General features: G+C 31.0%; 1 protein-coding gene across 19 annotated transcripts in view; it reads right to left on the reverse strand.

Annotated features, from left to right (window-relative positions):
- LOC125877754 (probable glutathione S-transferase) overlaps positions 1–19,056 on the reverse strand; it is a 54,741-nt gene that overhangs the window by 12,875 nt on the left and 22,810 nt on the right. For 3 of the 19 annotated variants that reach the window (XM_049558996.1, XM_049558995.1, XM_049559013.1), the window contains one exon: positions 3,378–3,625. The exons of 13 other annotated variants lie outside the window; for them this stretch is intronic. In XM_049558996.1, coding sequence (XP_049414953.1) covers positions 3,378–3,625 — 248 coding nt within the window. Of the gene's footprint in view, positions 1–3,111; positions 3,626–19,056 lie in introns of those variants that run through there. 3 more of the 19 variants (XM_049558999.1, XM_049558998.1, XM_049559004.1) reach the window with 3 other exon arrangements.

The following is a 19,056-nucleotide window of genomic DNA, read 5'->3' on the forward strand; positions in this document are numbered from 1 at the left end:
CTAGCAGACTGGAGATCCCAAGAGCTAGATTCAAGGAGAAAAACAAAGTTGTGACTGACGGTTCGACATTGTCAATCAACTCAATCCATTCTCATGATGAAGACAATGTTCAGGAACAAGGTTAAGACTTTAAGGCTTGTTAATGAGTTAATATAGCTTAAAGTTTTTAATGATTTGCTAAGTTTGGCAGATTTGACCAAATAGTGTATCTACGAGATGACACGGTTAGAAATCACCTATGTGAGTGTGAAGTGTAAGCCGCTTCAAAGAGAATTTTATGTCAAAAGCCTATTCTCTATACACTCATGAAACCAGGAGGTGTTCATGGCTGAAACGAACACAACTGTAAGAACCATAAATGGTAAAGGGTTAATTGTGTGACATATGGTTGTCTAGGTATACACCAAAGCTCGACGGTTCAAAGATATCGCATCTACCGATTGACCGAGTATATCCGACATATGTTCACTACGAAAAGTCCAAGGGGAAACCTACTTATCCAGATGCAATTGATTCTTGCTTGTTTAGTACATACTCGTCCGTGCATTCCTTATGTTATAACCATTCCCCATTAATGTGGGGGATTGTTGGGTATGTAGCAAGAGTTAATGGGAAATTGAGGGAAGATGAAAGAGGAACTTGGAAAAAGTTGGGAACTTGGAAAAAGTTGGGAACTTGAAGAGTTGAGAAATTGAAAAGTCCTCTTATGCTTTATTGAAAAGACATTGAAAAGACATTTGTCCCTCATCGGTGGTGGAAAGAAAAATAGGAGAGTTTAAATATAGAAACACTCCTATTAATTGTTAAAAAGGTTGGAAAGAGGGACCCCCCTCTCGCCGTCGTCGTCGTCGCTCGCTCGGCTTTGGCTTTGGATTTGGAAAAATGATCGATCGAGAGATTATTTTTTGGACAAAATTTGTTTTAATTATTTTAGTTAATTAATTATTTAATTAATTAAATTAAATGGCCAACGTTTTAATTAGTTAATTAATCGATTCAATTAATTAGTTAATTAACCCGACCCGACTCGGATCCACGCGCGATCCGTTTTATTTAAATCTTTCCCGTTTTATTTAAATTTCCCGCAGTGACTGTTCTGAAAGGTTGCAACTTTCAGAAACAGCCATGACCATTTGAAAGGTTGCAAACTTTCATGAATGGTCGTGTGGATTCTGAAAGGATTGCAACCTTTCGGAACCAGTTCCTCTTGCCTATAAATACATTGATTCTTCAGATTTATTCATTACAAATTTTTCTGATTTCTTCTTCTTCTTCTGCACAAAATTTCTTCGTGTACTTTACTGCTATTGAGTGGTTCGCTGACATCAGAGTTTTGGGTATCAATACACTGGTGATTGAGATCATTCTATCCTGGGAGGACATATTCCAAATCAAACCTCGGATACTAGAGGGGAATAATTTCCTTAAGGGGACACTGTGCATTCAGTGGGCTTGATCTTTTTCTGATTTTATTTTTCTAGATTGTGGTACGTTTTTTTTACAGATTTTAGTTTTGTCAATTAATTTCTGTTCATCTATTCTTACTGGTTTATTAAACTTTGGTTACTTCGTGTTTCTGCAAAGTTTATTGAAATCAGTAATTCTGATTTTTTATACACAGATTGATAACATTTACGAGATTGATTTTGGAGGCATATAGTCATGAACTTTGACCTAACTTATTTTGTGATAAAATTTCAGATTCAATAAGTTTCGACTTTTAATCTTGAATGCTTGTTCATATGACAAATAGAGAACTGCTTAATTTCAAGATCATTAGATATATTTTTCTATAAAGTATCTATAACTTATTTTAAATAACAAAATTTGATATTTTTAAACGTCATTTTACACAGATAGATAGGTCATTACTTTCGTCACGAGGTCCATATTATTTTATTTCCTAGAAAACTACTACATCGTATTATTTTATAATATGTTTTAGATATACATAACACATCATTGAAGTCTATAATTATTTTGAGATTTTTCCTTGGTGGCCTAATTATATACTCTGTATGTCATCGCTCCCATCACGTGGTCTATTTTATATTATATATATTAGAGTTCAAGCAATAAGGCTATAGTTCTTGATTTCCTTTTTGTTATTATATTTTTATTAATTCATTTAAAATATTTAATTAATATATCATATTTAAAAATAAATAAATATATATATATATTCTTAAACTCCAATTCAAGTTAATTATGACAAACAAATTAATTTAGAGATTTTGATAAAAATAGTAGTTTATCAATTCCATTCATTTATCGCCCATTATTATAGATTACTATTACTGCCATCCACAATTATCAATTACGTGCCTTCACCCATCATTCTCAACCACAATCATCATTATTGATAAATTATATCTCATAATTTAACAGTGAAGAGTCATGATTTTCATAAAAGAAAATTCAAAATATGAATAAGTAGACATGCAAAGAATTCAAGGAAACTCAATACATATACATAAATTCGAAAGAATCCCTTGCGGAATAACTAATAAGTACAAGAATTTTAATTCTTAATCTAATTCGTCTTTTGAACACGATTTGAAAGTACATTGATGTGAAGTTGAAGTTTTGTTTGGGCATCTAATTTGAATTTCTTAAGATGAAAATCCACAAGTCGTAAAAACTATCAAAATTTCTCAATTCTTATATAATTTACCAAATAAGAAAATCATAATTCATAGCCAAAATATTGTAATATCCTAAAACGTCCGCATGTCGCAATTAAGATTTGGAATCTTATAATGGGCTGGACTCTTTTCTTAAAGAAGTGGGCTTTTATTTGTCTACAAGTTGGTGTTTTACAAGTCTTGATCTTAGAGTAGAGTTATCTTGAACTTTAACTTACCTTATCTCATGGACAGAACTTCAAATTTACAACTTGTTGACTTTTGATGATCATTGGATCTTGAGTCCTCTTCCTTGTCTCCCCTTTTCAGGAGAAGTGCATGGTCCATGGATAGCCATTTTATGATTTCTATTTAGATTTCAATCAAAGGTTTAACTATATTTAGAGTTTAGAACTGACTTACACTATATGGCCAAACAAATATTTCAAATCTAGCTACTACAACTCAAAAAGGAACGTCAAATTAAGTGCATTTTTTATAGAGTAATACATTATACATGATGCATAATTCCCATAATCAATGACCAGTCCAACAAAACATCAAATCACTCAAATAACAATTTCAAATCATGAAACAACTACTCAACAAGGCACAATGAAGTGCTTTATTCAATACATACATTATGATGCATATGTTTATTCCATTCCAAACTTCTGCCTTAGCATTTGTATAAACTCAAGGACCTTATGTTGGTCAGGCAAAGACTTAGCTACACTGCCCCTCTGCATGCACCTCTTGGCCCAAGCCACAAACTTTGGACACTCAGCCTCTGTGCTGAATTTACCATAAGTCTCATAAGCATAAAACCAACTATAGAACCCAATGAGAGCAATATCCACAAAACCAAAATTATCTCCTCCAAAGTAAGGCTTCTCTCCTAGTTCTCCCTCCAACACTTTAAGGACTTCAATGAAATCTTTCTTACCTGCCTCCTGCTCTTCTCCCTTTGTTCCCCATATCTTCCTTGAAGAAACATACAACTGAAAATTTCAACAAACACAGAAAAAGAACATAAAAACAAACAATGACCTTGTGATTTGGAGTGTCTTTAATGTAAAAACATTTATCACATTCATTAATATTGAATTCATTTGCCAATATAGTTTGATCAAACTTCGCATGTCATTATATGAGCGCTTGTTTTTAGTCCACAAAGTGACTTAACAAGTTTACAGACTTTCTTTTCTTTACCATAACCACAAAGCCCTTGGGTTGTTCTATGTAAATTTCTTCCTCCAATTTTTCATTTTAAAAAAATGTTTTCACATCCATTTTGACGAATTTGAAGGCCATATTTCGCAACTAGAACAATTAACATCTGAATTGATGTAATCCTAGTTAGTGTTATTATCTGTCAAACAAGGCTTTGTTATTGTCTAAAGCCTATGACAACAAGTTTGTCTTTGTATTTGTCAATAGTTTCATCAACTTTCTTTTCCTTTGGTAGATCCACTTTGAACCCAAAAGTTTATTTCCTAGAGGAAGATCAACCAACTCTCAAAGAGAATGAGTCTACAAAGGACATAAATTTTAGAATATATGAGAATCATTTTCAAGAAGAAATGTTACAAAATCAAACTCGTAGGAAGTAATTTGTCCATTGACATTTACTACGCCTCTAAATCTCTTTATTAAGTACATTCTCCTTTGGTTCTTTCCAAGGTCGTTTTGACCCTTCACTTGACTATCCGACGGTTCGGACTTATGAACCATAAATCTACATGATTTACTATTTGTAGCATATCCAATGAACATACAATCTAAAGTCTTAGGTCCTATTTTGACCCGTTTGGGAATAGTTTCCTCATTTCCATTTCTCATATGAAATAGACTGTATTGGAAATTGTTTGATCACTCTCTTTCAAGAGTTATTGCTTGTATAAACTTTAAGGGACAACAAACAATTCTCTATCAGGATACAACAATGCCTGAACAAACACAACTTTCTGTTGCTCCCTTTCTTAACAAAATTTTTTTTTTTAAATTTGTTATTTCCTTTACTAACAAACAAAACTTTTTGTTTCTCTCTTTCTAAACAGACAAATTTTTTGTTGTTCTCTTTTGCTATAATGATAGCAACTCCCACAATTTTTGTGGTAAACCTAAACTTATAAATAGGACATTCAACATTTCCTTCAAAGATTGGTTTTTTCCTGTCAACAATTTCATTAGATTGAGGTGAGAATGTGCAGTAATTTGATGGATGATTCCATTTTCCAAATATATTTCTGCAAAAGAAGATTTATATTCTCCACATCTACCACTTCTAATCATGACAATCTTTTTATCCAACTGATTTTCAATTTCAGTTTTATATTGCCAATTTGTTTCTATTGTTTTATCCTTACCATTCAGCAAATAAATATAACAATATCTAATGCAATTGTCAATAAAATTTATGAAACACTTTTTCCCACCACAAGATGGTGTTGACTTCATATCACAAATATCAGTGTAAATCAATTCTAAGGTATTAAACTTCCTTTCAACAACACATACTTGACATTTTGATTTATTACACTAGAAGTTAGGCAAAACTTCTAAGTTGATAAGTTTTTGCAAGGTTTTGTAATTGACATTCCCAAGCATTTATATCACAAACAATTTGATTCAAGCAAGTAAGAACAAACAGAAATACTAAGTTTGAAAAGATTTTCTGTGAGATAACCTTTTCCCACAAATATTTTGTTCTTTACTTTTTATAACTTTCTCAAATACAGACATTGTTTTATAGTTAACACCTTGTCATATGTCCTTTTCAGAAGAACCTTTCCATAACATTCAATTTATTATAGAATTACCCATGATCATAATCTCATCGATCCAATAAGGGCAATATGACCCAACTGTTTGTTTTACAACACAAACATAACAGATCACTTTTCACCAATGTTCATGTCTATACCGATTTTTTTTATTTAAATAGACATATCCTTTCATGAAAAATCACAATAGTTTAAGTGAAACTTTTTCATCAAAGAATACAATTCTTTTAAACGAGTAATATAATTTTGTGGTTTTATACTAGTCATATCATAAACTAGTAAAGAGAGACTCAACGTCCACAATATCAAATATACTCCAAGAATTTTGTGGGTCTAATATAATACAAGAATGTCATTAAATTCCATATCTTATACTTTCAAATTTAAATTAGATAGTAAGTCTAATTTTGTATTTATCACAAGTAAAGAACCCCCCACATTCTCAAAAATATTTTTCAAGTATTTGAAATTATTTTCTGCATATTTTTTTCCATGCTTACACATTGACAACACGAAACCTTCTTTTGGAGATTTTATACATATAAACACCCATTGCAGGCACTGTTGACACTCAATTTTGGACCTCCACAATATAGATTAATCATCGAGCTTCTTTAATTTCAAACGATTTCAAATAATTAGTTATAGAAAATTTTTAAAAAAATTATATATATATATATATATATATATATATATATATTTCAAATTATTTTAAATAGTTTATCACTTATTTAAATTTTTAAATAATATATATGTTTATATAGTTACGTATAAAATTAGTACATTTTATGAATATTCGAAAATCGTTTCAAAAGATCTTAGTTTTGCTTAAATATTTTATTAAGTTAATTAGTAGTTTGTCTTTTGAATCATTAGTTTATTAAGTTAATTATTTTATTTCGTTAAGATTAAGAAGCTCCTTAATTAATTTATGAAAATTCATCTTGTTTAAGTAGTGATCAAATCCACCGACTAAATTCTAATCGAAATTCAATTGATTAATATGGCAATTTTAGCCAATTTCTTCAACTCTTTGCAAGACCCAATTCTCTTAAAACCTTTTTAGCCAAACTTTTGACCCAATTAAAATATTAGAAGCCCACCCTTTTCATTCTTTTGACCCAAGCCCAAAACCCACTTCTTCTTTTCTCAAAAGAACCCAGCGTGAGCAACAGCATACCAAATTGACCCGACCCCCAACACAGCTGCTCGTTCTTCTTCAACAATACACGTCAAATTCCAACGATTTAATTCACGGAGTCAAGCGGAGGTAGACGGAAAAGCAGTAAAGCAGGCAGTGCTCTGTATTTTTCTTGTCTTCTTCCTCAATGTCCCTTTCCAATTTGTACCTGCAGCAGCAAAAACACCTGCAATTTTGTCCTTCCAGCCGCGTCTCAGTCCTTGGGGATGTGGGATCGATCCACGTTGTGCCCAAGGACAAGTTGAATCAATCAAGTCCGCCCGTCTACTCTTTCCCCTTTCGGAATGGGTCAAATTTTGGAGAAAAAGGTTGCCTCCCTAAAAGGGGTGAAGGATTTTGAATTCGAATGGGAGTTGGGTTTTGTCTATCTAGATTTTTGATCTGTTTCCCTCATTTTTCCGAACCCTAATTTCCCCCACTATATAAACCCCATTTTTATTCACTGTGGAGGAGGTTCTTTTTTTTCGGTAGGAATTTTTGGAGCAAAAACACGAAGAGTAAGTTAAGAAAATAGCTAAAATACATACATATATATATATAGAAACGCATTCAAGGCCGAGAGAATTGAGTTTCGATAGGAGTATCACGTTACTACTTCGTTTTGCATCGGTTTTCTCAAGCTTCATTCGAGTCTGAGGTTCTGCCCGGAATTCTCGTCCGTTGTTCGTGTTCGAGTCTCGTGGTGAAGATCGTCTCCTTGCTCGTTTGTATCTCAGTTGCTGCTCATCAAAAGGTATACAACTCTCAACTCTCGCATTTGTTTAGATTCCAATAGATGTTTGAGATCTGAGTTGTATTATATATTGGTGTGATTCGATTGTTTTGTGTATAAATGATAAGAGGTTAATTCTTTGTTGGCTGTGGTTCTTGTTTTGTTTTATTCTTGACTCTCGTAGCTTTTCAAAACACTCCTTCCATAGTTTATTCTCTCAAAATGTAAGACATTTAAGTATTGGGGTTTTAAGAATATTAAGAGCGACTGGAAATTTTGAATCTCTTGAAATAGCGAGAATTTGACTTCGGTACTTCGTTTGGAGTTTGGTATCTCCTTCACGTCTTGTTTGATTCTGAGTGGTATGAAATGAGCACTTTGTTGATCTCTATGGCTTCATCCTTATGTTATCCTTTATTTCGACTTTCGTACTTTTGTTCGAAAGTCTGTTTGGTCTGAATTTCTAACCGATCATCATGTTATTGATTTCACTGTCTTAGTTAAATGTATAAATCCGATTTATAGCTTTTTAAGCCTAGTTTTCGTATTGTTTCGAATCATATGATCGTCTTGTTGTAATTAGTATGCCTAATACGTCTTCAAGCATGAGATGCTCTCTTTCTAGTTTGTCATTGTTAGTGTAGTTGCGTTTTCATTCTGATGGCTTGGCTTCCTCTGTTTATTGGATCCCTTTGTCGCCTTACTGCTTGAGTGATATGTTAAGTCCGCTTACGTGCTTTCGTTTTACGTATTGTTTTGATGCAAAATTTGCAGTTGAGTTTTAAAATGTAAGATCTCCACTAATGATTCAGATTTTTATGACTATCGTGTTGCATTGAATCCAATGATACCATTTCCAACTAAATAAAAAATGAATATGTTTGGGTGTTTGGTATTTATTATTACTATTATTATTATTTTTTATTTAAAATTGGTCTAAGTGTTTTTTTTATTCAGAATCGGGGGGGCCATTTGTTAATTATGGTTTAGCCATTTTTGCTTAAAAATAGTAATGAAAAAGTATGTATGGAATTCTCAAGCGGTATATTAAAAGGTTTCAGTCAATAGCATCTCATCTCCTCATTTAATCTTACGTCATTATTATTATTCTTGGTTTCATGTGATATGTCTTTAGATAATATTTAGGAGTTACTTGTTATGCATTAATTTTTATTTTTTATTTTTATCTTATTTGTTTTTACTTGTCATATCATTCTATCTAGTTTATTCATATAAACGATAATTATAGGAATCCTTTGTTGACTCCCCATTATTTGATTTTCCTTATAGAATCGCTACAATATTGGTAATTAAGTTGTGTTCGTTTGATCACTGTAGTGTTAAACTTGCTAAGTCATTTATCTCTTAGTCTCATTGGGTTAAAATATAGTATTAATCTTATTTGATAACAGTTTCTATGTGTACTCCAGAGTTCTACCTTAAGTGCTTAACATCTGTTTGCCGCCTGCATTCTCAACAATTCACTTAATCAATGTCAATTTAAGGGTATATGCATGAAAATGGAGAGTGGACTGAGGTCAAACTAGAATTTGTTCACGATTTGCATATCACATTTCTTTGTTTATATTTTAGTAGTAATTTGTGAATGTGTATCAAAATAACTTTATCCATTTTTTTCATTGTAGCTAGCGACTAGTAGTGGGCCAAGTCATTGAGATTATTAGATTAGTCCTTAATATCTTATTATGATTTTGTCGTATTGAGTTGTTAGTCGCCTTAATGTTGTTCATTTTTTTTTAGAAAAATGTGTTAGAATTTTCTCGTCCCATGCTAATATGATTTTATTTGTCTTTGTATGTGAAATCCGCCCGAGTTCGCCATGAACTCTTATCTTCTTCCCTTGCATTTCGGGAGAGCCATAAAGGCTCAATTTCCCTTTCCGAGTCAATCATCCATTAAAATGACGAACAGGTTCCGAAGTTGGAAAAATGCGAAATTGGAGGAGAATCGAAAAGATTGGGCAAAAGTCCCACTCTTTATACAAAAAATTGTATTTTGTTATTATTGGGCATAAGCCTATTTAGTCATTATGTTTATTATTTTGTTAGAATTTAAGACAGGTGAAAAATTGGGCCTAAGGCCCAAAGAAAAATATTTCTTTAACGTTAGTATAGGACAGGTGCAGGTGACTCAAATGGGCCTTCGGCCAATATGAAAATGGACCCAAATACTGGCCCAGGCGGACAGAAAATCCAGACTTGGGCCCAAATCTTCTTTCCGTATCTATTTACTTGTTATAACGTGTTTTTATGTGCTTATTTAATTTCAAGGTTTCCTAATCAATGCCCCAAGGATACCCATTCTGAATTAACCGCTTAAACTAAACTATTCATTCTTTGCTTGACTCAACAAATAAATGAACAAATAACTAAGTTTTACAAAATATTTCGCTTAGATAATATTTCAATATTTTTCTTTTTCTCCCTTAAAATGGTCTTAACTATAAAACAACTCAATTTTCCAATTCAAGCTAAGTTAAATTATTTTAGCCAAATAATTAATTGCCGGATAACCGCGTATTAGCTGGCATTTCGGGTGCTTTAAACCCCTTCCCGAAATACTAATAAGAACCCCGAACCCCCTTAATAGTTTTCAATAGATTTACTGTTTTAGTCTTTCGAAAACAACAGTTTTTTTGATTTTTCTTAAAAATTAAGTGGCGACTCTTAAAACTAGTCCAAAATATATTTTCTAAATAAAACAGGCACAAAAATCACTAATTTTATGTCACTAGTGGTTTTTTTTCCCGTTTTGTTACAACTAGACAAACCACTTAGTATTTAGAATACTAACAATAAAGATTCAATCTTTATACAACTCGTTTCTAGTTTAACGATGAAGTTTTTATATTTTTCTAATCGTTAACCGAATGAACCTTGAATTCTGATGAAGTTTTAATATTTTTCGAATCAGTTTCACATTCAGACACACTAGTAAACCAAAAGGGTTTTAATCTCCAGAAACCTCAAATATAACACTGTTTCGAGCTAACGATGAAGATTTTATCTTTTTCAATCATTTAGCCTTAATATTCTTGACGAAGATTTTGTATTCTTCTAGACAAAATATTCATTCAAACATAGTATTTACCAAATTGGTGAAGTTTCTATATTCTTCAAACCTATGCACAATCTGATTTGTTCATGAAGTTCTTATATTCTTCAAACCAAAGGAGTAAAAAAAAAATCTCCAAAAGTCAAACACAATCAAATTTCACATGGAGTAGAAAACTACAAAAGTTTTATTTTTCCTTCTATAAAGAGAATACATATTAATAATAATTAAAACATATTCTGAGATCATCACATAATGACCATCTATCCTAACTTTTATGAAATAAATTTCATAACTTATAAAGGATAGAAAAAGAAAATAATAATCAAAGGAAATAAAGATAGAACCTGATTTTTACTCTCATTGAATCATATTCTATCTGTCAGCAATAATTCCATGCAAGTCACTTTTCTTGCTAATTTTTTTTTTCTCAGTTTCCATCATATTCCTATTTTCCTCGAGAAGACATTTAATTTTAACAAGAAACTAAACTCATGTTCAAATATTGTTAGGAGACAACAATTGTTCATTTACTTCTTCTCATAGTTATATAAAACCAAGAATATAGGGAAAAAATTAAAGTGTTCATCTTAGCCTTTATCCACAAAATAACTTATCTCATTGAAAAGAAAACTGAAGGGGTGCAATGATTGAATGCACTTGGAAGAAAATAAAAATAATCTTACCCATCCAAGGAAAACTTACTACAAAAAATATGCTCGAACATATTGAAGTAGTACTAATTCATCCCAAATCTCTTTTATCATATGATAAAATAATTCTCTTTTTCTTCTTTTTTTCTCCTCAATAAAAAGAACACAGAAAATAGAAGTAATTTCCTTACCATAGAAAATACCAACATTAAATTTCTTAAGTTTGTCAACTGCTGTATTCAGATTAGCAAACCAGAAATAATAAAAGATGAAAAGAAAAACACAAAGAACTATCTGAGTCCACAGAACCCACTGTGTGTCCTTAAGAAATTTAATCCCCTCAAATACCCGAAGTTGCAGATTAATTCCTCCCAAGATAAAACGGATTAACTATTAAAGAAGTAGCGGTACCTCAAACTTCAATAATTTCAACGAATTCAAAATGAAAGCAACGAATCACACACAGAGACACGATCGATCGATTTTGTTTTGTAAGAAATATATGCAAAAGAAGGGAAAAATTTGATGCTGAAAAATGAGAAGAAAACCTCTCTATTTATAGCCAACAAAGGGTAAAGGTCACAACTTTTTAGAAAGAAGACAACATTTCAGAAAGGTCACTAACACTTTGGAAAAGGCATAACATTTCAAACGGTCACAACCCTTTAGAAAGGACACAACATTTCATAAAGGTCACAACCCTTCGGCATAGTCACAACTCTTCAGGAGAGTCACACCCCTTCATTTCATGTTCACACTTTTAAAATCCAGCTGTTTTTTTTTTTTTTAATATTGAAATTCAAATTTGAAATATCTCATTACAAATGGTTAGTAATTTCAAAAAATAGCGGCTCCTATACGTACTTGTGTTCCTTTTTCTCTCTTCGAAATCTTCACCAATTTAATATTCCATTTATTTTCTGTTCCTCTTTTATCTTGGAAATCTTCTCCAAATTTAATGCTTTATTATTCCAATTTATTTGTTACTATAATTTTTTTTTTGCATTTTATAATAAGGGAAGTGCTAAATGGCCAGAAAATATTATATAATATCATTTATATTTTAAGAATCAAATAAAAATTATCTGATTTTAAATAGTATGTCCTTAAAATATTTTAAATTGTTAAAAAGAAAAAAAGAGAATTACTATTTACTATGGCCAAATGCCATCTATTTTCAAGCATTTCAACAATTCGAAATATCAAGATTCTTCTCAACATGTTACATGAGACCTACATAAATATACAAAACTTGCAATAATGTCCACGCGATTTCTCTGGAGACTAGGGGTGTACAAAACCGAATCGAAAACCAAATCAAATTGCAAACAGAGTCAAATTGAGAGAAAAAGACCCGACTAGTGGTTGATTTGATTTGGTTTGATAATGAAAAAAAAACCTGACTATATTTGGGTTGGTTTGGTTTTAACTAAAAAAAAAAATAACCCGAGACCAAACCAACCCGACATTTTAAATATAATTTTAAAATTTTATTTATACATAAAAATATTTACTTTGATATAATTTTTAAATATTTTGTATACTTTTTCATAGTTTTTATCTTTTAATATATTATTTCAAGTTTGAAACTTAGAATTTTGAAATGGTTCAATAAAGATTATAGTTCACAAATGTTGGTAATTATAATAAAAGCTTAAATCAAAATCAAATTAATACTAATGCAAAAAGAAAAGAAAATCAATTCAACACTAAGAATGACAATAATATTGAATATTTGTTCTTTGGTTTTACATTGGTTTAGACAATTCAACAACATAATTTAATTTCAATTTCCTTTAATATTTAGTCATGTAACTAATACTTATTAAACTTATTTTAGCATGATTTAGTACTTTTAAATTATGATCATTTTCATTATGACTTGTTAGTTTGCAATATTTGTTTTACGCGATTTCATTATTATTATTTTTTTATTGGATATTTTAGTGTCATTACTCATATCATATTTTGTGTTATTTTCTTAAGAAACACCTTATACGATAGTTATATTTTGGTAGGACTAAAGAAATATTTGAAGTACAAGTAAATTATATATTTGTATGAATACTTTACCCAAAAAACTCAAAAAATGTTGAAAATACGAAAAAACCTGAGGTTGAAAAACCCGAGTTTTATTGGTTTGGTTTGGTATATAGATTTAAAAATTCGATACAAATGGTTTGGTTTGATATTTAAAAAACCTGAACCAACCCGGTCATGTACACTCCTAATGGAGACCGTTGACCATACTTATGAATTTCCAAATTTATAGAGTACGTGGAAAGGAGATGTAACTGAATTCCCATAGTAGAAAAATTATAATACTTCGTCGGTTCAGTTTTAGTTTTCTTTTTTAGAGTTAAACTATAGGAACTTTGACTAACATTTTATGATATATATTTCATCATATTGATATACAAGAAATTTCAATTTAAAGTACTTTTCGTATAGTTTTTGAATATTTAATTTTCTTTAAAGTGTCGAATTACTATAACCTAATTTAACTTTGAGTCAAATTTACTTTCGAAAAGTGCAACAACATAATAAATAAAAATGGTCGAAGGTAGTACCACATTATTTGATAGCGATGGGGTCGTGTTTTATTGTTTGTTTTTTAAAAGAGAAGAATCAAAATATCAATAAATAAATATACCAAGAATTTAAGAAGATTCAATATTTGAATTAACCAGAAAGAATTTTTTTTTCCAAAATTGGTAGTACTGATATGGTTGTGGTACATTTCTACTATATAGAAAAGCCAAGTATGGACGATCAAGGGCATAATTATAATTTCACAGCTAACATTGTGGTCAGATATTTTGAAAAACCAAGCCAAGTATGGACGATCAAGGGCATAATGGTAATTTCACAGCTAACATTGTGGCCAGATATTTTGAAAAACCAAGCCAAGTATGGACAACCAAGGGCATAATGGTAATTTTATTGCTAACATTGTGGCCAGATATTTTGACTTTTCTCATTACCATTACAATTCTAGCTAGGTCTAGAAACATCTCTCTTCTTCATCACTGTAACATTCTTCATTCAATATAAGTAAGTATGAGTCTCCCGGTACAACGAAGAAAATTTCCGGTAAGTGGTTGCTGCTTATTTATCTCTTTGTACTGTTTTCAGAAAGCAACAATATTTGTTCTTCTTCAACATAAAAGTTTCATATGGATCTCCTTATCCCAAAAAAGAGAATTTCGAGATTTACTAATCAGAATGATTTTGCATAGACATTAATTCTTAAAATGATTTGGTGTGTTCCTTTTTTCTTTAAATGATTTGTTAACTTCTTTAATTTAATTTTGGTAAATAGCTTGATTTACTTTGATACAATGGCATTATTTTCATCTCTGTAATGTAAAGCGTAAAATGTACTTCACCTTGTGGAATCGCAATGCCTGTGTTATCTAATATTCTTGCTTTAACAGTTGGAATATAGTAGTTGCACAATTTGAATTTTTCAAGTCTTTGAAAGTCGAATTTGCTCGAGGTGGAGAAAGTCGAACAATGCTACGAGTTTGAAAGAAGTAAATTCTGGACGGTTGAATTCTATACACTTGGTTATAATGGAAAATGATAATTGTAAATCTCAGGTACATATACTGCTCTTCAGTTGATGCGTACCTCAGACCTGAGTATTTACCACACTTTGAGGTCAGTATAGTAGCATAGTAGCATGTGATTGTTTTCTGAGTTTATTTTCAGTATACCTGTGATACTAGATAGTTAAGAAGAAGAGGCAACAATACACGATTGTCAGTTTGATTAGTAAACACTTAAAAATGCCTTTTGTACTCAAATAAATATGAATTTTACTCGTTAGACATTGTCAATATTCCAATTTCAGGTTCTTAAATATAATGTTCGACTAGAGGCACTTGCAAAATTCTTATTATTGAAACTGTGAGTCCTAGCAGAGAGATTACACTTCATGATTTATTTATCTCAGAGATGTAACAAATAGTAGCTTTTCAGCTCCGCGTTGTACTCCTGTTTGCACCTTACTTTGGCCTTTCTTTTAATTTTTGTACTTATCTTGACCTTTAGTTCCTTTATGTAGTTTTTTTTTTTACCAATACTAGACAAAACATCTTGCCCAATGTAAACATGATGATGCAGGTGACCCGGAGAATATGTAAATATGCAGGATCTGTGGACTTTGATCTCAATCAATCCAGTGATTTATTAGGGTACAATCTAAAGGTAAACTGAAATCGGATGAAAGTGGCTTGATTAAATATCAAACTTTTGGTATTGAGCAATTAATGGGTGTCGTATGCTTGAGTGTTATGCTTTCAACAAACATTGAATTGAGTTTATATACGGCTCCTGTTTGTATATGCCCTTCTATCTTTTGTTATCATATGAATGTTCATTTGTGTGCTGCAGGAGTTGATTTTTCTGAAGTCTTTAAGCATTTGGTCTACCTCAATGCCAACAAATGATGTGCAACAGTTCTCCAAGGTAGGTTCCATCAAGCTATTTGAAAATTTTGGGTTAGAATGTTATGGCATGCTTAAATATCAACAAATTTATTTGTAAGATAACATATATCATGTTTGAAAATTGATGCTCATGTTGAGGATGTGAATGATCTTGGCACTGGTTACCCGAAATAACAATTATGTGTAGTTATGTTGAGATGCAAGTAGATGATGCTAACATCTAAACTCTTCTAGCGGGAATCTATAATCTCCAGTTGAATTATTCTAGGAGCAATAATTTGAATTACGTTCGATAGTTGTGAATTCTTTTAAGAGTAAAAATTTGAATTACATTCGATATAATAGAAATTAGAGGGGAATAAAGCCGTTTAATTTTGAATGATATGAGGCTCTTGAGCACTTGATATGCCCTTATCAGACAAATAGATCTCAGGTATATCTTAGGAAATGAAGATAAAGACTCATTTGAACCATGTGTTGTGTTATTTGTCACTGCTTAGGAGAAAACGTAACATTCTTACTACTATTATTTCTAGGAAAATCACAATTGATAGTTTGTCACCTTGTTAGTTATAATTTCAGAAGGCATAGAATATTTACATAGATTTGGCCTAAGTGTTGTCCCATTGTCTTCCACTGCAGGTGTCTTTGTAATCTAGAGCAAAGATGGTTGCGCCAAGTTCAAGAATTGCACCATGGTAAACAAGAAGAATCCGTAGAATTATGACTAAAGTGTAGTAGGAATACACCCGACAATAATATTCTACGGACTACTTCAATTGGCATGGCAACACATCTTGGTCCACATTTATCCAAGATTCCAGATAGAAATAGTTTCATATCAAGGCGGATATGCATTTAGTTTTTAACTTTTCAATTTTTGTAAACAAGTTTGTAACTATGATCTAAATAACAAGTAAATGAAGATAACTATTGCATGTGCTACTAAAATAACTTGGGTACATAATCAATTGTGTTGGGCCCGTGCAAAGCAGGGGCTTGCTTATCTAGTATACATATATAGCACTTCGTGTAACCTATATGTCAGCGCTTTCGTCGCCTAGTAGATCTACACCAATAGAGGCTCACCAAATATTTCTTTATTTGATTAAAATAAAATTTAATATTATAAAAAAAGAAAAGGATCATGAAATTTGTTGGTAAGGACAAATAGAAAAAAAAAAATTAAAGTGGTTAGGATGGTAAGAAAAAAATTCTTGTTATATATGTCAAACAAATTGATTTAGAAATTGCAATCATTATTGTTGTCCATTGTTATCAACTATGAGTAAGTGAAGAGTCATGATCTCATAAGTGAAGAGTCATGATTTTCATTAAGAAATTTCAAAATATAAATAAGTAGACACAAAAAGCAACTAAGCAAATTTAATATCTACTATGGATACATAAAAGTTAATTTTAATTTTATATATACACTGTATAATCATTTCAGGAAATAAGGTTCAAAAGAGCTCCTTACTTAATTCTTCATCTTATGTTCCATTTGGTCATGACTTGAAATCATAATGATTTGATGGTGAATTTTATCCTTCCACACTTCCTCAATATACTCAACTCCAATAATAGACTCACAAATTGGTTTTCCATTGTGAATCAATACTGGAACTTTCTTGTGTATAGGATTCATCTCTAAAAGCAAAGGACTTTTGTTCCACACATCTTCTTCTTTGTACTCATATTTAACCTCCTTTTCTGCAAGTGCAATCCTTAACCTCATACCAAACATGCTAGGCCAGAAATCCAACAGAATCACCTCATCATTAACCATTTTTGTGCTGCATGAATTGCAAGTGAGAAGAAGAAAAAAGTTAAATATTTTTTTCACAATTGCAAATACTGATTTGTTAGTTATACATACACATCCTACATATATAGTGTTGTGGAGTTTTTGTGTACTACTAATAGCATTGTGTCATCCATTGAGGTGTTTAACTATTAATTTTGTAATTAAGTAAATTTAATTTAAATATTCAAATTACGATTTGTTTCGATTATGACTCTACTTAAATAAGTTAATTACTTAAAATATGTACGCATTAGGCTTAACAAGTCATAAAAATCTCATGTCTTTACAAATGAGGTTGATATGTATAATTAAAGGAGACAAAGATAATATATTTTATGTGATTATTAACTTAATTATCTAAATAGACGTTCACAAAAGAATTCCTGAATTTGAGTTGAAAGTGTCTGATAAGAATTCTTTATCATACGTTCAAGTGCTCAATTGGAACATATTGTAATTCTATTGTTTAAATAAAATGTACTAACAAGTTTTTTAAGAAATAGTAGATGTATTAAACCTTTTTTACTTTGTCCTCATTTATTTGACATTATTTTATTCTTAGTTGTCGATTTCATTTTATCTTTAATGAAATTATTCATAGTCATACAAATATCTGAGTGATTTACGAGATTGATTTTGGAGGTATATAGTCATGAACTTTGACCTAACTTCTTTCACGATAAAATTTCAGATTCAATAAGTTTTGACTTTTAATCTTGAATGCTTGTTCATATGACAAATAGAAAACTACTTAATTTCAAGATCATTACATATATTTTTCTATAAAGTACCTATAACTTATTTTAAATAATAAAATTTGATATTTTTAAACGTCATGACCCAATTAAATATTTTTACACAGATTGATAGGTCATTACCTTCGTCACGAGGTCCATATTATTTTATTCCCTAGAAAACAACTACATCGTATTATTTTATACATAATATGTTTTAGATATTCATAACACATCATTGAAGTCCATAATATTTTGAGATTTTTCCTTGTCGGCCTAATTATATATGAAGAAACCTTACCCCTAGAACAAGAACCAGGTTCTTGTATATTTGCGTATGACAGAATACTTTAACAGCTACACAATACTTTTTGTTAAACACTTCCTCACTCAAGGAAGGAAAACCTTGTTTTATTATTTAACAACTATGTCACGATTACAACTCAATAATCAATAACCAAAAAAAACTCTTGACTAACTATAGTCAACTATCTCTACTCCCCAAGAGGCCAAACCCACCTCTTGTTACAAACCTCTCAATAACTCAACTCTACAAGAAGCCAAACTCACTTCTTGTACAAAACAATCTATGACAATGATTCTAACTATGAATCAAAAACACCTTTTTCACACAAGAAATTCTAACTATAGAACTTCTTGAATTCTATTCCTAAGAACTCTCAATATAGTAGACTTTTGCGTATTTTCTTACTCTTTCTTCCTCTCGTTTTTGATGCGGCAAAAGACTCTGTGTCTTGTCTGCTTTTGACATCCTTTTATAGAGTTGAAGAATTGGTGTCCAATGTATACAAGGAAACGACATGAAGTTGTGTACGAAAAGGAAAGGATTTATTGTTTGACCTTTTATTACAAATCCTGTTAGCACACAACTTCCTCTTTTATTTGTTTCCTTCTTTAACTCTGCTTTCTTGCTTCAATTGTTTCCTTCTTTTGCTCTGCTTTCTTGCTTTAATTGTTTCCTTCTTTTGCTCTGCTTTCTTGCTTTAATT

This window comes from Solanum stenotomum, chromosome 9 (genome assembly GCF_019186545.1).
Source record: "Solanum stenotomum isolate F172 chromosome 9, ASM1918654v1, whole genome shotgun sequence".
Taxonomy (NCBI): Eukaryota; Viridiplantae; Streptophyta; class Magnoliopsida; order Solanales; family Solanaceae; genus Solanum; species Solanum stenotomum.